This window comes from Monodelphis domestica, chromosome 4, assembly GCF_027887165.1.
Source record: "Monodelphis domestica isolate mMonDom1 chromosome 4, mMonDom1.pri, whole genome shotgun sequence".
In the NCBI taxonomy this organism is placed as follows: domain Eukaryota; kingdom Metazoa; phylum Chordata; class Mammalia; order Didelphimorphia; family Didelphidae; genus Monodelphis; species Monodelphis domestica.
Genome location: NC_077230.1, coordinates 453,335,008 through 453,360,207, shown reverse-complemented (window position 1 = coordinate 453,360,207; position 25,200 = coordinate 453,335,008). Strand labels below are relative to the sequence as shown.

General features: G+C 43.4%; 1 protein-coding gene across 1 annotated transcript; it reads left to right on the top strand.

Annotated features, from left to right (window-relative positions):
• On the top strand, positions 1-20,660 carry LOC103101234 (transcription initiation factor TFIID subunit 1-like). The gene is made up of 23 exons (XM_056826329.1): positions 1-201; positions 801-977; positions 1,254-1,626; positions 2,073-2,240; positions 2,780-2,874; positions 4,217-4,324; positions 5,261-5,416; positions 5,754-5,927; positions 9,135-9,239; positions 9,806-10,006; positions 10,427-10,568; positions 10,816-10,946; positions 11,371-11,445; positions 11,723-11,851; positions 12,408-12,527; positions 14,728-14,909; positions 15,886-16,121; positions 16,400-16,556; positions 17,461-17,626; positions 18,108-18,313; positions 18,717-18,852; positions 19,885-19,968; positions 20,535-20,660. The coding sequence occupies exons 1-23, from the start codon at positions 1-3 to the stop codon at positions 20,658-20,660; spliced, it is 3,648 nt and encodes a 1,215-aa protein (XP_056682307.1).
• The last annotated feature ends 4,540 nt before the right edge of the window (positions 20,661-25,200 follow it).

Below are 25,200 nucleotides of genomic sequence, written 5' to 3'. Positions count from 1 at the left end.
ATGGAGGAAGAAGAAATGGTCCTACCCTTCAAAGACAGAATCTCCTCCCTAGAGGATTCCAGCAGCTCTGAGGAGGAGGATGAAAAAATGGAAGATAAAGATAATGGACAAGATTCCCCCGGATTACTTAGGGAAGTCAGACTGAGAAGTACCAGCATGCCTACAGTCACAGAGCTCTGGCCACAATTTCGTCAAGAAAAGGTAGGTTGGGGCCAAAAAAAGGGAATACCAGTGGAAGATAAAAGATGGAGGCTGACATCAAAATAGAAGACAATACCCAGTCAATTAGACAGTTACAGAGAGGAAGAGAGATAGACAAACCAGAAAACATAGACAGAAAATCTAGAGTTGGATAATTAGGAAGACCCTCAGTTGAGAAAATAGAGACATTGAGGCACTGAAATAGAGGCAGACACAATGACAAAGACTCATAGATATTAAAATAGGATCACCTTCTTGAGTGATCTTGTAGACATAGCCAGTAAAAGTGTCTGAAGTTCTGGTGAATTTTTGCAGCAACAAGAGCCAAAGGAACATCTGAGTTGATGGGGGGGGGGGAGGGGAAGGTGAGAGGAGGACAGCCCTCTTCTTTCTCATCACTTGGAGTAGGAGAGCACCCTGGGGAATTACTCTCTAAGTCCAACCAAAGGCCCAGTCCTCTTGACTTCTCTCTCTTTGTCTGCGGACAGAACTCACCTTACCAAGGGAAGTCAAAGCACAGGTAGTCACCTGAAGCCAATGGTCTAGATAAAGCTACTTGGGCTCAGTATTCTCTTGCAAATTTCCATTTTCTATTCCAGGCTCTTCGTTTTCTCAGACTCTTTGATAATCAGAAGACACCAACCATGTGGCAGAGGGTCAGAAGGAGAATGAGAAGGAAGAAACTAAAGAACAGACAGAATCCTTCAAAACCTATCCAAGGAAGCCCCCAGATAGTAAGGCCACCAGGCCCCGAGGAATGCCTAACAGATGATGAGGTAATGCACGGATGGAGAGGGAGGGACATTTCCATTCCAATTACATTTCCCAGTCCAAACCCCATGTCTACCCTCATAACTCCCTAAGTTACATAACATCCCACCCCCTATCATTATAACCACCCTTAAGTCTCCCTTCATTCAGGTTACTTTTATCATTCCCATTTTCACATCCATTTCTTTCCCACTCTCAGGCCCTTTTCCAAACCATTCCTTTTCCACAGTTCCTTTCCCATTCCCAACCCTACCTAATTCACGTCCTCTATTCCATCCTAGATAAAAATGAAGGCTCCAGTGGCTCCTCAGCCTGACTCTCAATTGGCTGACTGTTCCCAGGATTCTCACTTAGAGGTGGCCCCATGGCGATATGGGCCTGCCAAACTTTGGTATGACATGCTGGAGGTCTCTCCCCATGGGAGAGGTTTTGATTATGGATTTAAACTTAAAGAAAAATCACAAGAAGAAGAGGCCACAACCCAAACAGACCACCCTTTGCTGAATATTGAAAACTTTTTGATGGTCACCCAAAAAACCTGGGAAGATGATATCATCTGGGATATCAGAGATGTCCAAGACTCCTCCCCTCATGCCCAGAAAGTATCTCATGCAGGATGGATTCCCTCTCAGAATATCAGATCATTTAAAGGAGGTCAGAGAGCTGGGACAATGGTGAAAATGGGGATTGAATGGGAATGAGTTTTGGTCATGGTGACAGAGTGGGTATAATGATTAGGATGGAAAGCGGGAAGGAAATGCTAATAGAGATAGAGCTGGAGCTGGACCTGGAGATGATAATACAGATAAGGATGGGGTAGGAGTGGAAATGAAGCTGAGATGAAATTTGAGATGATCATGGGGATATAGAGCTGTAGATAAAGATAGGGATGGGGATCTTGATGGAGATGGGATATCAGAGGATTGGGTGAGGGATAAAAATAGACAGGAAACAGGGATGAGAATTTATTAGGAATGGAGATGAAAATGGTAACAAGTATGAGATTGGTGATGGAATCAGTTGATTTGGGGCTAGGTCTGGTTGGGACTGACCCTAATGTAGCCATCCTAACCTTCATCCCACTCTTTACTCATTTTCAGGTGCCTGTGACCAGTCTCAGTCTGGTGGGTCCCTATTTGTCCCTGAGAATGATGACCTTACTTATAGCCGATGGGAAGATGATATTATTTGGGATGCCCAAGCCATGCACAAACCACTGTATCCTACAGTTCCAACCATTGATCAAGATGACAAGAACCTCATGTTATGTATGATTTTTTTTTTATGATTCAACTCTATTGCATTACCTGCACCAGCAAGTAACAACAGGAGAGGAAAATTGTGGGAATCCCCAAATGATCTTGAAATATCTCCAAATTGGTTAATGTGGTTTGAGGTCCTGGAGAAATAGTTATGAAGGAGAAAGAGCTCAGGGTAGGAAGGCATCATGGGGAAGCAGCTTGGGATTCCATTTGGAGATAATGAGCTTCGTATCACTCTGCTTTTCAAGCAGAAGCTAGATGACAATTTTATTGGGTTGCATTCATGGAGATTGCTACAGGTTGGACAAGATGTCTCTTGGGGGCTCTCTAGTTTTTAGTGTAAGATTGAGGGATTTTGTGTTTAGATATCAGTGAAAGCTCCTTGAACTCCCAACACTGGGCCACTTAGTTCTGGAGGCAGAGTGGCCCAGTGGGAAGAATTCCTCATCTAAAGTCTAGAAGCTGTTGGCTCAAACTCTGACTTCACCTTGCACATAGTAAGGAGGTCATGGAGAATTACAAATATGTGATCTCTTTTTTCACAGTTGATATTGAGGAGCCTATAGAAGTAGAGACTTCATCCCCTAAACCATCAAGCCAGAAGGGTAAAAATATGCCAAGATGTGACATGACTGAGCAGGTGAGTGTGTTAGGGCTCTAGTGGTTCGGGAAGGGGAGTATTTCTGCGTCACAAGTGAAGGAGGGAATCTGAATATAAGAGCCCTGAGATTAGCTAGCCAAGCCATATTGTAAAATTTAAAATTAAATCTCAATAACAATACTATATTTTAAGAGATTTATTAGTGATCATTAGAAATAAATGAATAAAGAAGATACAAAATAAAGACCACATGCCCATAGCTGGTTAGTCATTTTTAGCCATCCCCACTCACCACCATCACTGCTGATGCTACATCAGAGAGGAGGAGCCTCCAAAGACCACGCCCTTTATCCTCTGTCTATAGGAAGTATGTAATGACAGGAAGTCAATGTGCTCCTGGAATATGTAGTTCTTTTTTAGGGTAACAGATTTTCAATCATATAAAATCTACCACATACACAAGGTATTATTGTTCATCCTTTCTTTCTCTTCCCCAAGAGAGGAAACCCACTGTTTACTGATGAGGAATAGCTCTTATTGTTAGAGATTTTCTAAACCCACCTCTCTGCAACTTACCCTAACCCTCTGTGGTGAGGCAGCACAAGTCCATTCCCCCTTCCACAGGCCAGCTCTTCAGTTGTCTTCTCTGGCTAAATATCAGCAGATTCTGCCCCCCCTCCCCCATGACTCTCTTAAGGTCTTATTTCCAGAAGGCCCCTCCCATTATGGCCATCTTCCTGGATGCTTCCAGCTTACTTTGTAAGGATGATATGAATACCTCCTCTCTTTTTCCTTTTTCTCCTTTCTCTCCTCTCTCTTTTTCCTTCTTCAACATCTCCCTCTCCCTCCCCCTCCTCTCTGTCCGTCTATGTCTTTCTGACTGTCTGTCTGTCTCTCTCTCTCACACACACATATACACACACAAACAAATGAACATGAGGGTTAATTATCATTCTGTTTGTTACAGAGGAAGATGTCAGGACCATGATCAAAAAGTGAAGAGAGGCAAATTTAGGATTAATCTCAGGATAAATGTCCTTACAACTTTTTACTCCAAAGTGGAATGGGTTGTCCCCCATCATTTTCAGCAAAGGCCAGATAACTTCTTGTTGTGTATGTTGGAATGGGACTCCTCATTCATGTATTTCCGTGATTTGATGGCTCCTGAGGTCTCCTGCAGTTCTGATGTTCTGTTACAAAGCTAGTGTATCAGACACTATATGCATCCTTAGGTCCCTACAAGACTCTCCTTCCCCAAGGCCAGGAGGGCAGTACTTTTTTGCCTTTCTCCTCCTGGAACAAGATTGCAGTACTTAAGGGTTCAGTTCCATCTCAAGGTCCTTTTGTCTAATTCTATTGTCTTCGCATTGTCTCTCCCCAGACTCCAGCCTGCCTGAAAGCCAAAGACCCATGGAACCTGTCAAATGATGAATTTTACTTCCCCCAGCAGCATGGCCTCCAGGTTTCCCTCAAAATCCCTATAATCCAAGTGAGATTCCTAGACATTTTCTCATTTTCCCCCCTCCCTCTATTGGTTCAAGAACTTTTCCAGGGTAGACCATCAGATTATCATGAAAGGGGTCCAGACTTGGAAATTCAAAGGCCAATCCCAGACTTCCTGAAGACAAGAAAAGATAGGGAAGCAAAAAAGGAACCCCCATGGGGGATGGAGATAGATATGGAGCCAGAGGCATGGGGAGGAAGACCACAATAAAGAGGAAGGAAAAGATTCAGAAAGGAAGAGAGAAATACACAAAGCCCAGAGAAACAGGGATGGGAGCAGAGACTGAAAAAGAGATCAATATATATATATAGGGGGAGAGAGAGAGAGAGAGAGAGAGAGAGAGAGAGAGAGAGAGAGAGAGAGAGAGAGAGAGAGAGAGAGAGAGGGAGGGAGGGAGGGAGAGAGAGAGAGAGAGAGAGAGAGAGAGAGAGAGAGGGAGAGGGAGAGGGAGAGGGAGAGGGAGAGGGAGAGGGAGAGGGAGAGGGAGAGGGAGAGAGGGAGAGGGAGAGGGAGAGAGGGAGAGGGAGAGGGAGAGGGAGAGGGAGAGGGAGAGGGAGAGGGAGAGGGAGAGGGAGAGGGAGAGGGAGAGAGAGAGGAGAGAGAGAGAGAGAGAGAGAGAGAGAGAGAGAGAGAGAGAGAGAGAGAGAGAGAGAGAGAGAGAGAGAGAGAGAGAGAGAAAACAGAAAACAGACTCAGCTAGAATGAATTAGAGGAAGAGATGGGAAAAAAAGAGAAAAAATCAGTGAGGGTCCCAGAATCAGAGATGGGGGTGGGGAATAATAGGGCAGTCATCACCAGGATCCTTAGATTCCATGCCCAAGGCTGTTCAGTCTGAAGAAGAAGAGACCTCAGTGGTCATGAAGAAGACCTTTTTCTAACTCTGTCGGTCTGAACATCCCTGATGCTCTTTCTTTTCTCTAGCATTCTACTCCAGCACTGGAGCTACACTTCAGGCTCTTTCCTACCCACATGGGAGTTGAACAACTCCGCCTATTTCATCGGCCACCACTCAGGTGGTTGGGCAGAGGACCTCATCCTGTCCACAACTTGACTGTTCACATCCGAAAGAAAGCCCAGGTAAGACCATTTCAGTCTTCTCATCTGTCTTCATATATCCTTGGCCCCACCTTCATTTGGGATCAGAAATGCTAGGTCGAAAGGAGGAAGAGCTGCCCTGTGGTCAGTAGATGGGAATCAGATATTTGATTCTCTCTCTCTGCTTTGTGGTGGGACTTAGGACAACTCCTTTGGGTCATGCCTGGTAAAACAGAATATATTGAAGGGAAAGATGTAGATTTGGTGGTCTCAGGAAAATGTTTTAGTGATAAATTTGTATGGCTCTACACTTTGAATTCTTTGAGATGGAAAGGACCCTGATAAGGCCAACTGGTCTGTTTTATGCCCTCTCAACCAGAAACGGGAGCAGGAGCTACAGGCTTCAGGGGGAGGTCATATGTTTTTCATGAAGACAATCCAGGACCTGAGTGGAAAAGATGGAGATATTGTTCTGTTTGAATGGAGTGAGGAGAATCCACCATTGTTGAGCCAGGTTGGAATGGCTTCCCAGATACAGAACTATTACAAAAGGGTAAGTACTGGCTTTTGAACCGGGAGGTTGACTGGGAAGGTGGGTCTGCCTCCTGTCAAGCCATGAAGGAGACACAGTTGATTTCCGGCCACAGAGCAGTAGGTGATGGTCCACCTGTGCCCAGTGGTGCAAATTCATCAGACTTCAGTAGCCATAGTCAGTAAATGTTCCTGCAAAGTTTCTCTCTTTGTGTTTCTCCAAAGGAGCATGTCTAGCCCTCCTTGGAAATATGACATTCTCTTGGTCTGTTCCTTTCTTTTTCTCCAAGAGAGTATACCTCTTTTTGTGCATTCCAATCCTTCTTTACCTTCTGTCCTTCTCTCTTGATTCCACACCCTCCCCATTTCTCTGCTCTTTCTCTTCCTTGCTCTCTCTTGCTATCTTTCCAATTCTATTTTTGTTTTCTCTTCTCTTTTTCTGTTTTTCTTGGTTATCTCTTCATCTATTCAGTCTTTCTTCTCTATCTCAAGTTCCTTCTCTATCTACTCCCATTCTTCTTTCTCTATTGGCCTCACTTTCTCATTTTTCTGCATTTCTCCTCTCTCCAATGTTATTGTCATCATCATCATCATTTTTGTCTCTCTCTTTCATTCTTCTTCAGTATTTCTATATCACCTTTTTCCTTTGCCCCTTCCTTTCTTGTCTAGTCATAACATTATCAATTGTAATTCTCATCCCTTGCCTTGAGTTCTGAATGGAGTTTAATTTTCTTTGCTTTGAATGTTGGAAATAGGTGAATAGAATAAATTTCCTCTGCATAAATCATAAACAAATTGATTTAAAAATTTTTTAATCTGATAATTTGACTCTCAAAATATTTCTTCCCAGTGGCTCACAGGGCAGTGACTCACAGAGTCAGACCCATATATTAGTCCTGCACATACGTCTGCAGGAGGATGGACCCCTCCTATGTTAACTGTCAGAAAAACCCAGCACCCACATGTTTGGCAATTTCCAAATTCATGGTTGGAAATCACATTAGAGTATCTAGGTGTCATAAAAGATAATAACCCTTATACTTGGACGCCCCTCTCATATGTTCCTAATCCTTACTTCTTGTAAGTAATTACCACTAATTTTTCTGAAAACAATTTAAAATTGTATAACTATTCATGTAAAGCCACCAATTGTATTTTTCCATCTCTTATGTCTACCACTGATCACGTTGTTCTCCTGAGACAATCACTATTTGTTATGCTTCCTATAAAAACTTCAGGTCCTTGCTATCCAGATCCAAAAGTTTATACCCTCCAATTGATTATTATTTATAGGTTGGCTCATTGCAGAAGCTATCACCCTAGTAACCCTTATAGCCACTGCAGTCACTTCCACAGTAGCACTCACCAACACTATACACCCAGCCACTTATGTTAATAAAATTTCAGAAAATGTTTCTCATGCTTTAGGAACCCAGGAAATTATAGACTCAAAATTACAAGGTCAACTTGATGCCTTAGAAGGTACGGTTTTTTATCTAGGAGAACAGATATCAGTTATAAAAATGAAAGACCATCTCCAAAGCAATGGAGGATGCAAATCAATTTGTGTCACCCCACTCCCTTATAATTCTTCCCAATACAAGTGGACTAGCATTGTACAACATTGTTAGGAGTTTGACATCACAAAAACATTAGCTTAGACCTATACACCCTCCATCAGGAAGTATCAAGTATGTCCCAAACACAACTCACACTCACCTCACCAGAAGAAGTTGCAGCACAGTTCACAAGAGTTCTAAAAGAATTAGCCCCACACCCAAGAATCATTTTTCCCCCAATAGGAATTGGAATTGGAATATTCATCCTTATTCTCTTTTTTTTTTTCATTTTTAGTCAGCATCAAGTGCATCCACCTCAGAAATCAAAAACTGATTTCAAGCATATACTTACTCCAGATGCATTTGTCTGATTTAAATAAAAAAAGGAGCAGATGTGGGAGCAGCACAAGAAGATCAGGGGCTTCCATGCCCAAAGCACTCCAGGATGTAAAACTTCTGGGTAGATAGGAAGTTAGGGGCTTTCCATTCAGCAAGGCTATGGAAAGAAGCCCAGAACATCCCAGAATGCAAGATCTCTAGGTAGCCATTAACTTAGAATTAGTAAGACACATAGCTTTTCCCCTTAGCATGAATCCAACCCATTTTTCTTCCAAGTTACCAGATGTTTTGCCAAGAAATCACTGGTGCAAGAATTTAATTAGGAACCTAGCTGGGGAGTCACCCACTGAATTATTGAACCCAGCTAGGTAATCACATATTGACATATTGATCCATTACATATAGAAAACTCCTGTCTGAGATCTCCAAAGTAACCCATGTTCATTATCCTTATCTTGTGAGTCATTACCTATCATTGTTTCTGAATGAAGATTACCTAATCCCTTTACCTATGTCATTTACCCTATAAATTGTAGACCCCATCCCAATAAACTTTTGTCACCACTCTAAGAAGCTGTCTGCATAGCTCTTAGTTGGCACAGACCCTCCTGTAATCCCAAAATACATCCTCTTCTCCCTGGCTTGGTGACCTACAAAGCTATTTTCAGAGTCAGACTCTGGCTTAATGGCATAATGAAGGAAAATTTTGCTGCTACTCCCCCAAATTCCATAGCCATGACTCTATTCTGAACTTTAAGGACTTCACAGACCAGCACTGACTTTCCTTTCAAGCTACCTAGAACAAACCACTGTGGTCAACCAGACCAACATGATTATCCTCTAATTCTCCTCCCTTCCTTGGAGCAGGTATCTCTCTCTTTCCCTTGTACCTCTTCTTCCCCATTCTTTTATCCTTCAAGACTCACCTCTCATAGAGAGACCTTCTGGTAATGGGAATATGGGACAGCTAGATGGTACACTGGATAGAGTGTTGGGCCTGAAGTCAGAATGAGTTCAAATATAGCCTCAGATACTTTCTAGTTGTGTGATCCTGGAAAAGTCACTTCTCCCTGTTTGCCTCAGTTTCTCATCTGTAAAAATGAGCTGGAGAAGGGAATGGCAAAGCATTCAAGTGTCTTGGTCAAGATAATCCCCAAATGGGGTCATGAATAGTCAAACATAACTGGAATGACTATACAACAACAACAAATGGGCACATAAGCTGAAGGGAGACTTGAGGGGCTACTGCCTGGGGATCCTGGGAGTTAGACAACCACCTTGGAACAAATGGATAGTTCCTCTGCTAAAGCTCTCTTCTTTCTTGTCTATAGAAAATTGGGAAGGACTCTGGACCTCCTGCCTATAAATATGGGAACCTTGTATTCTGTTCAACCTCACCCTTCTTGGGACAGCTCCAAGCTGGACAGTTCTTACAGGTAAAGTATTCTCTTATTTTCATCCTAGGTGTATACGAGCCAGGGCTCCAGCAGCCAGATGTACTAAGCATTACAACTCTCTCCATCTCTGCCCTTCTGAATCACCTCTCTCTTTCTTGGATTCCATCGTCTTTTCTTATCCTAACCTCTTCCATTCCTTCTCTGAGTCTGTCTCCCCTTCCTTTCTCCCTCACTATTTCTATCAAAGTCTCCCTCCCTCCCTAGCCCCCTCTCTCCTTTTATTCTTTTTCCTTGTGTCTATTCTCACTGAAACTAGAGAAAGGGGCGAGTTCTAACAATTATGGGAGGGAAGGGACCCCAAAAGAATTCTATCAGTAGGAGACAGCACTTGAGAATTGTAAAGGAAGCTAGAGAGTCTGCCAGGTGCAAGTGAAGACTTTAAGTGTCTTCTAGGCATAGGTCACAGATAGTGCAAGTGTGGGAAAGTAGGAGAAAGGGACTTCTGGGGAAGAGTCAGATGACCATTTTGGTTGGGAAGCTGAATGGGAGAGCCGTTAAGTCCGTCTGCCAAAGTAGATGGAAAATACATTCTCTTCTCTCAATAGGCTTTGGAGAATAATCTTTTTCGGGCTCCCATCTATGCACATGAGATGGCAGGCACAGACTTCTTGGTTGTGGTGACAAACACAGGCTGTTTTCTGAGGGAAGTGAAGGACATATTTGCCATCGGGCAGCAGTGCCCACTGGATGAAGTTCCTGCCCCCAAATCAAAAATGGCAAAGAATTACAGCCATACCTTCCTCCAGGTAATATGTGGGTGGGCTGGGGGATGCTGTGGAGTTGGACATGGGAGAATGTCTCAGGGACAGGGCTGGTGCCAAGAAAGCCAAGGGACTTGGGATCTCTCTGATGTAGTTCTGCTCCACTAAAGAAGTATGAGGGGACCAAGGTTCTGAGACTCCAGGTGGCCTGAGCTGACTCTGATTCCTGGAAGGCCTGGGAACCCAGGTTCAGAATTAGGCCACAGAGGCTAGTGTGTGTGAATGAGTTGTGTTCCTGGAAGCTGTGAATAGGGAAGAATTAGAGATTGCCAAGTTGGGCTGGGGAAGGGAGGGAGAAGATTAAGGATGATAGGATGGCCGTAGCAATATGGAAGAAGAGGGCTACAGGTCTCAGGCTTTTTTTCAGTCCCTCTTTCCTGCTCACCTTCTTTTTCCACCCTTCAGGTTTTTATATACAGACAGTTTCAGAACAGCCCTTTCAGACCTCGGAGGATTCGCATGGAGGTCATCCGCAAGGCCTTCCCCACACTTTCTGAGACTAGTATCAGAAGGAGGCTTGTTATGTGTTCAGATTTCCATCGGTCAGGTAAGGGGACAAATACAGAGGGACTAAGAATGGTAAAAGGAATGATGAGGGATAGAGAAAGAAGGGCTGATAGGTGGCAGGGGGCAGCCTTCAGAAATGGCCTGTTAAGGAAGATGGGAATGTACGGGAAGAAATGCTGGTGAGCCTCAACTGCTACGATGAGGCAGTAGGGAGGAAGCATGGAGGTAGGGTTGAAGCTTGGCCTATTTCTTGCTTTCCTGCTAGAGTAACTGGTGCTGTCTTTCAGGGATCTATTTTAATTGGTGGGTACTAAAGGCTCGATTTCGCCTGCCAAGTGAAGAGGAGCTGAGGGTCATGATGACTCCAGAGAAATGTTGTGCTTTATATAGCATGCTGGCTGCCCAGCAGCGTCTCAAGGTCAGTATGTCCATTTTCTTGGTGAATGGGGTGGGGAAGGTGGCAGGGAATGGGAGAAGAGAAGTGATATGTGGTCATGGAATGAAGGCTGACCTGGGCATCAGTTTAAATCCCAATTATACTGCTTAATAACTGGACCTTGGGTGGTAAATCACTTGGATTTGTTGGCCTCTGGGGACATTTCCTGCTATAATTTTAGATCCTCTGAGAAGTCCCAGATCTTAGGCAAGGAAGATGGCCCTGCTCAAAAGGGAATCCCCATTTTCCTTGGGGCCATTTGTATTCCATCCCTGTCTTGTGATTGTGAGTTCCTCAAGGGAAGGGACTATCTTTGACAAGTCCAGTGCCTGGCTCATAGTAGGTGCTTAATAGATGTTTATGGGATGATTGAATGACTGTACTGTGACACCATTTGTCTCTCCAGGATGCTGGCTATGGGGGAATATCTCTCCTAGACACGGAGGGGACCAATGATGACAGCACATATCTGGATGATGAGGTAACTTTGGGTTTTGGAGACTTAACCCTGACCTTCTGAAGCCCCTGGTATGAGAGGAGAAAGCGAGGCTCTACCTTGGAAGATTCCCAAAGGAAGGTCTAATTTATGAAGAGAAAAATATTTAATTCCCAAGTACCATTTCCTTTCAAATATTACTCCCTACTCTCAATTAGGAAAAGTCACCATTTTGGAAGAAGCAGAGAATTTGGGTGAGGGGGGAATCTTAATTCTGAGCCTTCCACTCAGACTAACCTGGATTCCTTGCCTTGAACACTAGGTCCAGGCGGCCCCATGGAACACAACTAGGACCTTCCTAGCAGCCACTAAGGGGCAGTGCCTCCTGGAAGTGACAGGAGCGGCTGACCCCACAGGCTGTGGGGAGGGCATCTCCTATGTCAAACTCAAGGTGAGCTGACTGAGCTTCAGTCAGGGAAAGGATGGGGTATGGGAAAATTCTGAATTGGAAGGGATGGGAACAAGGGTTGGAGAAATGTGAAGGAAAGGATGAAGGGATTGAGCTAAGGGTAGTACGACTGAGGTTGGGTAGAAACATTATGGACTAGAGGGATGGGGGACTGAGGAAGATGTAGAAGGATAGTGTGTAGGGATGATGAAATAAAGCCATTTGGCCTGCTGGTTAGGGACTGGGTGATCAAGGATGGACTGATTGGGAGCAGAGGATGGAGAAAAGGAGATATCGAGAGGAAATCTTAGAGGGTAAAGGATGAAGGGATCTATGGGTGAGGCCTGCAGAGACACACAACTTGAAACATAAATGATAGAGAGATTCTGGTGGGATACGGTGCCAGGACTGGGTTATGGAAAGAAGAATGTTGGGCTGATGACTGTTAAGGTGTAAATCAGAGGACGATACAAGGAATCTTGGTGTAGGGATTGGGAGGAGTACCTCAGGTGGTTGAGCCATGCCCTAGCTGTCTGGATCTTACTGTCTGATATTGCAGCAGGAGAACAAAACCCATACGGATGTGGGGAGGGTGATGGGCACTGATGCAGACCTCCGACGTCTTACCCTGAGAGAAGCTCAGAAGTTCCTGAGGACATTTGGGGTCTCCGAGGAGGAGGTGAGTAGGTATTTCTTGTGGCAGACAAGCATTGGTCTAAGAGCTATAGCTCTCCCTCTTCCTTAGGGATGCCAGTCCAACTGGGTCCTTTACCCTTGCTGCTGGCCCAGGCAGAGGGCCAAGTGTTTATAGATACCTTTTGAGTCAACAAAGTCCCTGTTGCCCACTGAGAATAAGACTCCAGGAAAAAAACTCCTCCACACCCTGTGGACCTCCACAATCTGGTCCCCAGTTCCTTTTTAGTCCCAATTTTCTAATTTTCCTTTTCTCTACTCTTCATTGCTGTCAAAAAAGCCTTCCACATAGGACCCTCCTCTATGCCTTGGAACGAGTGGTCTTCTGGTTCTGCAATGCCTTTTTACTTTATCTAACTCTTATGTTATCTTACTGAGCTACCTTCCAAGCTCAGCTCAGGCATGACCATGTTCTGTGGGAAGATTGTCCTCAGTCACCCATTACAGTCACCCCTTCTTGCCATTATTCTGAAGCTACTTTCTATTGACTTCATTGTTTATATTCATTGCTACTTTCTTTTGACTTCATTGTTTATATGCCATCAGAAAATTTCTGATTCTTCTGGGTTACCCAAAGAAGAGTGGAGACACTGTTCTCTCCATTTCTCTGGCCTTAGCTGACCCTACTCAACCCACTGGGACTAATTCAATGAGTAATTCAATCTCCCTTAGCCCCAGACAACCTGGCACATGAAAGGAGTCATGGCACCTTGGGACACAATTTGACACAATTCAACAAATATTTAGGATACATCACTCGTTATGTGCAGAGCCCCATCCTGAGGGCAGGAGATACAAAGATGGGGACTGACAAGATTCCTGCCTTCCTGCTGCTGAAATTCTAACAGGTGTGACAAGGAAATCACTTTTAAAAGACTGATATATATTAATTTAAGGTCGCCAAGGAATTCAGCTATGTAATTCCTTAATGAAAACTCAAGTCAGCCGTCAACCTTTTATGGAGTTTTAATTACAAACAGGAGGAAGAAAGGAATTAGAGATAGAGAGATAGAGGTAGAGAGAAAGGGGAGAGAAGGGAATAGGGCTTAAATACCCCTTCTGTTTAGGCTGGGCCAAAAGGCCCAAGCCCTTAGATAGCTGGGGCAAAGAAAGGAGATCAGTCCCTATTACTCACATGACCAAAATGGAGAAACAGTCTCAGAGCCCCCACCTTCAGCTTCCTTCAGAGCAAGCTTCTCAGAGCACCCTGCAACCACTCCGACAAAAACCTAAAAACCCCCTCCAGTCTTCAGACCCCCCTATCCTTAAGGAAACCATCCAAGTTCCCTCCCCTCAGTCCTCACATCTACCAATCACCTGTCCATCAATTTCCCTGTGCCAGTGGAGGCTCTAGCTTAACCCAGGACTGCCCAGAGGTCTCTGACTTTGCACATGTCTGTTGAAGGTCATATTTTCAAATAATTAAATCTTTGATCCTTTGCTACAGCCCTTCCTAAATCCTGTTAACCTGAATAGGGTAGAGATTGGAATAATTAAATTTTGATCTAGGCTGCAGCCCTTACTCAATCCTGTTAGGACTGAATAGGGTGGAGATTGATTCCAAGTATCTCCATTGTATCAATTCTAAAATCAATCATGACTCAAAGAAATTCCTGTTCTATGCTTAAGCATAGGTCAAAGTCCTTTCCATTGTTCAGCAAAAGGTTTCTGTCCTAAAGTAATCTTAAGAAGGGAGGAGAAGGAACCTCCCATGCCAATGGGGTTCACATTCCAATAGCCAAGACCCACTATCAATAGGAAATTTTTCAAGTATGAAATTTCCCAATGGTGAAATTTCCAACATTTATAAATCTAAGGAATTTTGAGGTTTACACAGGGGACAGGATATCCATCAATATGAGTTAAGGGAAAGACTGAGAGTGAGGGAGAAGGAAGATACACAGTGCTATGGATGAATTTTGGGACCCAGGGATGACTTGCCACTAAGTGGAGGGCAGGTGAGAGATGGTGGAGGGAATGAAGGAAAACTTTAGAGAAGAGGAAATGCTTTTCTTGAAGGAAGAAAATTATTCCTACTGGTAGAGATATAGCCAGAGTTCATTCCAGGCATGAGAGGGTTAGGGGCCAGGTAGCCTAGGTGAGGGGAAGGAGGTGGAAGAGGATCAGAGGCATTCAGGGAAAGTTAGAAAACTCAAAATGGATATTTTCTCCCATGTCTACATCAGATCAAGAAGCTGTCCCGCTGGGAGGTGATTGCAGCTGTTCGAGCCTTGTCTACCGAGAAACTCAGCTCAGGGGCCAAGCCTGGAACCCTTACCAGATTTGCACGGATGTCCCAGTCCTTAGGAGCAGAGCAGCAGAAACACTTCCAGCAAGAGGTTCAAAGAATTTTTGACCTCCAAAACAGGTATGGTTGATAGGTGGGACAAAAAATTCAGGATCCAGGGCTGGGAAGGAATCCCTTAGTTTAGAGGGGGAAAGGAGGGACTATACCTTTGGGTATCCTCATGGAGCTATCCCTGAAAACATGTCTCTGTGGAAAGATCTTTAGTTCTCTGCAAGACTTTGTATTTATATGGCTCCGGGATTCTCAGAGAGGGTCTCTGAGTGGTATGTCTCTTTGTTTCACATCTACCTCCATGTCTGTGTGTGTTTCCTAGTCTTTTTTTCTGTCTTTATAAGTCTCTAAGACTCTCTGGGTGTGTCTGCCTCAGTGAGAACATCAGCATCTCTAGGAAGATCTCAGTGGCCCTCTCTATGTCTCAGCAATTTTTCTCTGTGTCCCTCTCTCACTCTGTCTCTGAAGATAAGTGAGTATGATTCTATTTCCTTTTGGGATGATTTTGGGGGCTCTCTGCCTCCTTGGGGCTCCTGGAGGGTGTCTGAGAACCTAGGTGTCTCTCTGGGAGTTTCACATGTGTCTGAGAATCTTCAGAGGTCCTGGAAGAGCATGTGTGTGACAAAGTTTCTCTCCCCTCCCATCTGCACATGTGCTTGCCTCTGGGTGACATGTGTCTCCCCCTGTTATATACTATCTTCCCACCTCTATGTCATTGGATTCTCTGTGTCCTGAGGTATCTTTGGTCCCTGATGGGAGAAGTTGATCCTGGGACCCAAGACCACTAGTCAGACTGACATCCAGGACCAATTTAAGTTGAAGTCAGGCTTTGCTCCTCATCAGACCCCACCAGATTCCTTCAGTATGTCTATGATTGCCTGGCTAGTAGTATAAAGATTTCCTTGCTCCAATTTCCTCTCTGGGCTAAGGTCTTTCAGAACATCTAACCTGAAGGTATGTTCCTTCTGGTAGAGGACAAATGTGGGTCATGATGCCTAGGATCCATTCTCCAGTCTACTTAACCACCCCCTTCTGGCCTTCTCAGGGTCCTAGCTTCTACTGAGGTGCTGTCCACAGACACAGACAGTAGCACATCAGATGAAGAAAATGGTCAGAACATAGACAAGATGTGTCATGAAGTGGAGAGCTTGCTGGATGGTAAGATGAACCCTAAAAGGCTGCAGAGACAGAAGGAAGAAGAGGAGTACCAGGAAATGAAGCGACTGATGCTTGGAGATGGAAACACTCACCTTCAAGACAAAAGCAAGGGAAAAAAGCAGGGTATGTGATGGAGGAAGTGGGATGTCTTGAGGTGTGCCATGCTCATGGCTGAAGTGGGAAGTGGAATGACTAATACCCTTAGGTGAAGCAGGACAAGCTTCCTGCGCAGAAAGTTGAGCATTCCACAACTTTACAAGTACCTCTGAAATGCCATGGCTCTCCTCCTTCTACCTCCTTCTTTTCTCTTTCTTCTTTGTCTCTGCCTCCTTCATTGTCCCTCTGGACCTTCTCATCCCTATGTCTCACTTCCTCTCTTCATCTTTCTAACTTACTCATAGACAGTGACTCACCCACCTTGGATCCTTCATCTCTGATTATCCACCGAACATATATTGATGATTCTGGCCAGAAGTATGAGAGGAGTGAAATAGTCCAGGACCCAGCAGTGATCAAAGCATATATTCATGTGAGGACCACCAAAAGTGAGGATTTCATGTAAGTTCAAAGACATAAGTGGGAGTGGGGTGAGAGTGGAAGTGGAGGTGGTGTTGGGAGTCATCTGATGAGGGTATCTGAAAAGGGGGGTTGACTAATGTTGAGGGAGAGCTCAGAAAGAGTCTGATCAATTTGGGCAAAAAGCTTACTAAGAAGGATTAATAAGTTTAATCAGGGGAATTAGATCCTCAGTTACCAAAGAGGTCTATATTGCATGAAGTGGGGAAAGGATTCTTGAGCTAGCTTTGGGTCCAAAGTCTGCTGTGTGATCTGGGGCAAATTATTTCCTCTCTGTACCTTAATTTCTGCCTCTGCAAAATCAGAGCATCTAGGTTACACAGTGGATAGAGATGGGAGTCAGAAGATCTGAGCTCAAATCAGTCTCTGATACTTCCTAACTGTGTGACTCTGGGCAAGCTCCTTTTTCCTCATCTGTAAAATCCAGCTGGAGAAGAAAATTACAAACTACTCCAGTACCTTTACCAAGAAAACTCCAAGTGAGTTTGTGAAAAGTAGGACAATGCCAGAACAACAAACATGGGTGTGGGGTGGAATGGAGTAACAATCTCTATCCTACCAACTCCCAGGTGTGTGACCACAATTGTGCAAATCACACCAATTCTTTTTAGTTTTATTTGTCATGATATAACGGGGAATGAGTGTCTCTGCTCAGCATGCCTCCCTGAACTGGTCCTGTTGAGGGAAAAAGTAGTCTTGAGATTGGGTGGGAGATTATGTAGGCTGTGGCTCCATGCAGAGATATGAGATCTGGCTACCAGGCATTTGGGATTAGGATGCCCAACTAGATTTTGACTGTGGATATGAGTGGAGACTGTGTCCTAGAAGGGCCCCCTAGGATGAGTCTGGTAGGTTGATTCTGAAAGGTCTTCCTTTGTTGGGACAGTCGGCAGATCTCTCAACTAGATGAGCAGAAACAACAAGAATTGCGGAAAGAGAAGAAGAGACTCCAAGATAGAGTTCGTCGAATGGAAATATCAGAAAAAATGAAAGAAAAGAAGGCACATCTTTCCCCAAAGAAGCTTCTGAAGCCAGAGACCCCCAAACTGAATGTGAGTTAAGGACCTGTTTTAGGTCCTCTGGGGATGGGGAAAATTCCAAGACTTTAAAAGAGTGAGAATCAGGGATCAGCACCAAGGTTCAAGAGGTCCTTCCAGTGTGTCTCTGCTCCCAAAGGTTGTAAAGAAACATGGGATCTTCCCATTGCAATATGAATGTCAATGAAATGACCCGTTCCAGATAGGCCATTCTCCTAACCCTTGGCCTATATTCATCCCTTTTGGTAATGCTCCTTGAATTCTGATTTTTCTCTGGGAGTTAGTTGTCTTGTGAACCTTGGTATGACCTACATTTCCCAAGCCTAAACTTTGACCCTCTATGTGGCAGCCTGACTTCCAGTGCCCCAGATTTTATGACCATGTGTTGATGATGCTGGTGAAAAATGTTTAACCTGACCTGGGATCTTGGGGTTGGGATTGGAGAGCTCAAAATACCAAAGTAGTGCAATCTTTGATACCTTTCTTCCTTCTGTAGCTAATATGTGGTGCCTGTGGATCTATTGGCCACATGAAGACAAACAAGATGTGTTCCAAGTACTGCCCACCCAAGGACCTGGCTCCCAGGCTCAGGGCCATGACCAAGGAGCAAGAGGAAAGGGAACTGGCTAGACGACTCCCTCAGGATTCCCTTATCAAAATCCAAGGAACGAAAATGTTCATGAAGAAAAAGCTAGTGGAAGTGTAAGAAGAACAAGAGAAAGGGTTGGGAGAAGTGGCTACAATCCAGTCATTCCTCATGATTTGTCTAGGGCACATGACGGGGTGGATACATGCAAGAGACACGGGGTTCAGGGACCCCAGATCTTTGTGACAGAAGCATGACTCCTCTGAAGTAGCTTTCCAACCATTTGGAAATAAGGTCTATCAGAGGCATGTGTGGGAGGGAAGGGGTTGGGTTGCTTTCGATGCAGATATTATTATGGTCAATCTCCTTTCCTTCAGAGACTTAATACCAGACTGGGGCTAATGGGAATGTTTCAATGCTCCAGAATGAATCTGGAGTAGTGACATAGTGTGGGAACATTTGGAATGAGATGGGAATTCAGGGTTGGCAGATTGTCTCATAACTATCCCTTTTTTGCAGCATACATGAAGTCCAAAGGGAGACTAAGAAGATGGTGATTGAGAAACAAACCTTGCCCCACAAGAGCCAGTTCAGCAAACATCAGAAAAGAGTATCTATGCATATGGATCCTGATGAAGGCTTAAGTTGTATCAGGGTAAGATTGATCATAGAACCAGGAGCTGGAGAGCTGGGAGGGTCCTTAGAAAGTAGTCTCTTTGTGGTAGGAATGTTTTCTGTATTAGGTGAAGAACTAAGGTCCAGAAGAGGGAAGTGATTTACCCAAGCTCCCCAACTAAGGAAGGGGCAGAATCAGGAATTTAACCCTGATTCCTGAGTCCAAATCCAGGACCCTAACCTTTGCCCCATGCCCCAACTCATTGTCTGCAGGAGGAGCTCACTGGATCTCTGACACTTAAGTGCCAGATCCCAGCCTTTACTCACTTTCTGTCCTCATCTGTCTGGGTCCTTCACCCTTGTGAAGCATCATCTTTAGTTCCCTTAGCTTCTGAGTGTGGCCAAATCTTTGGAATGTTCTGAGGAATCTCAGCATAAATGCTAGGATCACATGTTAGCTGGTCCATCTTCAGGAATGAGTCATATCCCTAACTCAAATTTACAAATTTCTCTAGTGATATTCTACTCTAGGTCATTAGCTGCTCCCTCTCAGCCATTTCTTTTATCCATGTCAAAAATGGCAACACTGGGAAGAATGAGGAGAGTCCTATTTTGTCATCCTACTGAGCTCTGAAAACCAGTGTTTCAGATTAATCTGAGCCAGGCCAAAGTCTGTAATTATATTAGGTAGCTTTATATATCAAATGATTCCATGACTCCTTGTGGTACATTGGTGGAAAGCCTTTCCTGAGTTCCTGATTTGATCTTGAGCCTCAAATGCTGCACTTTCTTTCTCCTTCTCCAAACCCTCAAATGTTCTAGGAAAGAGACAGGAAATATAATCAAGTTTTGCTTATTTTCTCTGCAGAATTCATGTCGACCTGCTCCTCCTGGCCCTCTATCCAAGAGACATAAAAAATCTTCTCATCCAGTATCGTCTCCCCTGTATCCTTCAAAAAATCCTAGGAAGACTTCTTCTGGAAAATTCACAGACAAATCATCTCGGAAGACTCTACCATCTCCTGTCCAGTTAGCTCAAAATAAACCTGAAGCTTCCTCATGTCCCCACCAGAAATATAAAGGTTCAACTCAGCCTCGCCAGAAAGGATCAGATTTCATAGACAAGACTCAAAAACCAGTGATCTCTCCACCAAAGGTAAGCCCAGTTCCTCCATACCACTTGCCACATTCAGTTAAGAGGTCTCAAGATCCTCCACTTGTTCAAAGTCACGGTTTTGTGATTCATCTGGTCATCCATACAATATACCCAGAAACTCTGTGTGCCTCTCTGGCCAGAAACTCCTACCTGCTTCCAAACAAGTTCTCCAGTATCTGCTAAACAGATCACTCTGAAGACTTCCATTGAACAAGGACACATAGCTAGCCATCCTACAGAAGTCAGATGCAGGGGTAAATAGGATGGTCAGGAAAATGGAGCCTGGGCTTCAGGAGAGGAACTCTCCAGGGATGGTAGGAGGGAGAACTTAGTATTGTCTCTAGGGTGGAATGGAGATAGTGGGTCACAATTGGAAGGGAGTATTGTGGAAATCAAGGACATTGGGGAGATTACTACCAAGAACATGTCCCCATCCATATGAGGGGAGAGGGAAAACCAGAGCATCCCCAAGTTGGGTCTCATGTTCCCCAAAATATCCATTTGGGGAGTGTTGGGTCTGTTCTCAATCACTAACAGGGTCTCCATCTCCTTTCCCAACAACTCAGGTACTCCAGGCTCCTCCTCATGACAAAACTCCAGAGGGCCTGGCCCCAAAACATCACATCAGTGTCCTATATGAAGACCTTCAAGTTTCTGACACTGATGAAGAAGAGGAAAAAGAGGAAATATAGAATAAATGAAGAAGTACAAAAGTGTAAGATTTTGCCATCTTGTGATATTGAATTATAAGGATGTTATTATTATTTATAATTATATAATATATATAATATAAAATATAATTATAAGGAAGAGGAGGGAAAGAAACCAGATATAATTTTGAAAAGATTTTGTGGCCCTGGTGATGTGCTTGAAAAAGCTTTTGATTTGGAATCCCAGGATATGACTTTAAATTATGGACTTTTCTCAGGGTGTGTGTGTGTGTGTGTGTGTGTGTGTGTGTGTGTGTGTGTGTGTGTGTGTGTTGGTGTTTAGGCTCTGATTTTCAGTATTCCTGTCTCTCTCTAAAAGAAGAGCATTGGGTGAGATGATCTCTAAGACTCTTTGCCAGATAGTCTTTGAACAAGATGAATGGGGGAGGAGGGTAGATGAGGCAGAGTCAACCCTTGAGCAATTCCTACAGGACCAAGGGCTTAGGTTCATTTTCATGTCTTATTGCATTTTCTCAGAAGCTGTATGAAGCCAATAATTCTTTCCCCATATCTCTCCTCTTGTCATAGACCAGCATTTTCATCAGAGAAATTGGGGACTGAGAAACCAAGAAGATGACCAAGGTCAAAACTATATTCCAGGAAGACCATGGAGAGAATGGCAGGAAAGCCCTCTCTGCAGTTTGTGGGAAGATTGGTCTTGTGAGCGGGAAATAGAACATGAGAGGGAGAGGATGGACCAGGTTCCAAAGCCTGGACCATAGACGGTCTCTTCTGATTCTGTCATTTACTCATCCAGGGGATGATTTTATTACACTCAATTACATTGTGTACAGATGCCAGTTGAGGACTCACCCTGTCCTTGGGGCCTGAAGCTTTGTGTATCAGAATTGTTCATTAAAAGGTTTTGTGTGGATTTTCTTATTCATTTCATTAGTTAATGCCAACAAAGTAGAATGATTAAGAATCAGTTTTACTGAAGTTTATTACATTCAGAATAATCTGAGTTGTTGAAAATGTGTTCCATTCATAATTTGGTTAGCAGTGTTTATGTGACAAAAATGGGTTGTTGCTCATTATGACTTGCCCATCATTCAAGGGAAAAGCATGTGCTTGTTAAAGAGAATGTATTAGCTATACGTTATTATTATTATTATACATTATCTATATAAGATTTAGCAACATTTGTCCTTACTAGTGTAGCTAGTGGTGCTGAATGAAGAAGAATTACCTTTCAGAGTAGATGAGAGAGTGGCATTCCAGAGGCTATTGGAGCCCTCAGTTCTTTTGTTTCTTTGATAGCAATTAAATCTTTTCTATCAATTAGGAGAGGAAAGAAGACCCAGAGGAAATCAGCTGTTGCAACTGGTTCTGCAATTCATGCATGAATCACATAGAGCAAGATGAGGAAGTCAGAGGGACAAAATGGAGTCAGGAATAATCTAAAGACCTTTTTCAAATTCCCCCTTTTTTGTTAGATAAAACCATTATCTTGGGAGCAGCTGGGTAGCTCAGTGGATTGAGAGATGGGAGGTCCTAGTTTCAAATCTGGCCTCAGACACTTCCCAACTGTGTGGCCCTGGGCAAGTCACTTGACCCCCATTGCCTAGCCCTTACCACTCTTCTGCCTTGGAGCCAAGACTCCAAGATGGAAGGTAAGGGTTTAAAAAAAAAAAGCATTATCTTGGGCCACTGGATTTATTCTTTTTTCAAATTTTATTTAATTAGTCAAATTAGAACATTATTCCTTGGTTTCAAGAATCATATTCTTTCCCTCCCCTACCCCTACCCCCTCTTGTAGCTGACATGCAATTCCACTGGGTTTTACATGTGTCCTTGATCAGAACCTATTTTTATGTTGTTGATGTTTTCACTAGGGTGATCATTTAGAGTCTACATCCCCAATCATATCCCCACCAACCCATGTGATCAAGCAGTTGTTTTTCTTCTGTGTTTCTACTCCATTTTTCCTCTGAATCTGAAGTTGAGTGGCTCTTTGGCGCTATAGGCAGCGCATCAGTCTTGCAAGTTGAAGGGGAAGGAGGGTGTGATATACTGGGAAAGGCTTCTGGAGACAAAAAGTGACTTTGACTTCGTATTGGGCTTAGCTCCCACCTGAAGTGGATTGTCATTCCCCAGAGGGTCCCCCACTCAGTCTGAAACTGCTAGCTTGGGATTCCCTTCAGGATAGATTCCCATGGGAACAGGGAACAAGTACAAACTTTGGGGTCTCCAACCTATAAGCTAGTCCTGAAACTTGGGGTTCATTAGATCCCACTGGGCCACAAGTTTGGGATTACTAGATTCCATGTTAACAAGTGTTTTCCTGGTTCTGCTCCTCTCACTCTGCATCAGTTCCTGGAGGTTCTTCCAGTTCACATGGAATCCCTCCAGTTCATTATTCCTTCGAGCACAATAGTATTCCATCACCAACAGATACCATAATTTGTTCAGCCATTCCCCAATTGGAGGGCATTTGGGCCAGCAAATTTAAGAGCACATTAACAGTACGATCAAATTAGGCATCTTAGCTGAAAAAGGGATGTTTATAGTTATAAAACAAAAATAGGCTACTAAGAAAACATACCAAATTCAGAATATCCTGTAATACTAAGTATCAAACAACAATTAAATTAATCAACTATACTACTATAAACTTGAGGAGGAACAAAATATATAAAAATTTTAATAAGATGGACCAAAACCTCTCAGCTGGAGCATCATCATAATTTCCCAATAGGGTTAGAACAATGGACAATAAAAGGGGACAAAAAAGTAAAGGGAATGCATCTTAATGTTTATTCCTTTTTTTTAAAAACATTATTTTATTTGGTCATTTCTGAACATTATTCATTGGAAACAAAGATCATTTTCTTTTCCTCCCCCCAGCCCCCCCCACTCCTTCTCTAGCCGATGCGCAATTCCACTGGGTATCATGTGTGTTCTTGATTCGAATCCATTTCCATGTTGTTGGTATTTGCATTAGAGTGTTCATTTAGAGTCTCTCCTCAGACATGTCCCCTCAACCCCTGTAGTCAATCAGTTGCTTTTCCTCAGTGTTTTTATTCCCACAGTTTGTCCTCTGCTTGTGGATTGTGTTTTTTCTCCTAGATCCCTGCAGATTGTTCAGGGACATTGCATTGACACTAATAGAGAAGTCCATTACGTTCGATTATACCACAGTGTATTAGTCTCTGTGTACAATGTTTTCCCGGTTCGGCTCCTCTCACTCTGCATCAGTTCCTGGAGGTTCTTCCAGTTCACATGGAATTCCTCCAGTTCATCATTTCTTCGAGCACAATAGTATTCCATCACCAACATATACCACGATTTGTTCAGCCAAGGGAAGGGCATCCCCTCATTTTCCAATTTTTGTCCACCACAAAGAGCGCAGTTATGAATATTCTTGTACATGGCTTTTTCCTTATTATCTCTTTGGGGTATAAACCCAGCAGTGCTATGGCTGGATCAAAGGGCAGACAGTCTTTTAGCGCCCTTTGGGAAAAGTTCCAAATTGCCCTCCAGAATGGTTGGATCAATTCACAACTCCATCAGCAATGCATTAATATCCCTACTTTGCCACATCCCCTCCAGCATTCGCTAGTTTCCTCTGCTGTCATGTTAGCCAATCTGCTAGGTGTGAGGTGATACCTCAGAGTTGTTTTGATTTGCATCTCTCTGATTATAAGAGATTTAGAACACTTTTTCATGTGCTTATTAATAGTTTTGATTTCTTTGGCTGAGAACTGCCTATTCATGTCCCTTGCCCATTTATCAATTGGAGAATGGCTTGCTTTTTTGTACAATTGATTTAGCTCTTTGTAAATTTGAGTAATTAAACCTTTGTCAGAGGTTTTTATGAAGATTTTTTCCCAATTTGTTGCTTCCCTTCTGATTTTAGTTACATTGGTTTTGTTTGTACTTAATGTCTATTTCTAAAATAGGAATCTTACTCCGTTACATTTATTTGGCTGTCTACTTCATGAAGCCATCTCCTTCCTGTAAACACTTTTTTTGTTAAAGGACACGTCCTTAAGATTACTCTATCACAAAAATGAATAATATAGAAATAGGTTCTGATTGATAATAGATATATAACCCAGTGGAATTGCTTGTCAGCTCTGGTAGGGGGAAGGGAAGAGGGCAAAGAGACAATAAGAATCATGTAACCATGGACAAATATGTACAAATAAATAAATAATAAATGATGTGTCCTTGACCACTGCCCACAAATGATCCAGTTTGAGTTATGTAAACTCAGAGACCAATCCCTGAATCAATGACTTGGTGTTCTTAAATAAGATGTTAGTTATTAAACAGAACTTGAAATGATTTTTTTTAAACTTTTTTTCCCCCCAGGGAAGGTAGGCAGATGCATTTCCTTGATCCTTTTCCAAGTTGCAGGTAGAAATTACTAGATAATGTTGTCCTTAACTGGCTTGTGGTAAGACAATATAGTTTAGTAGAATCTGACAAAGTCTAATTATAATGGCCTTCCATGAATTAATTACTATGGGGGAAATCAATGCAAGTCTCATGGAACTAACTCAGGGCTATAGGAAAA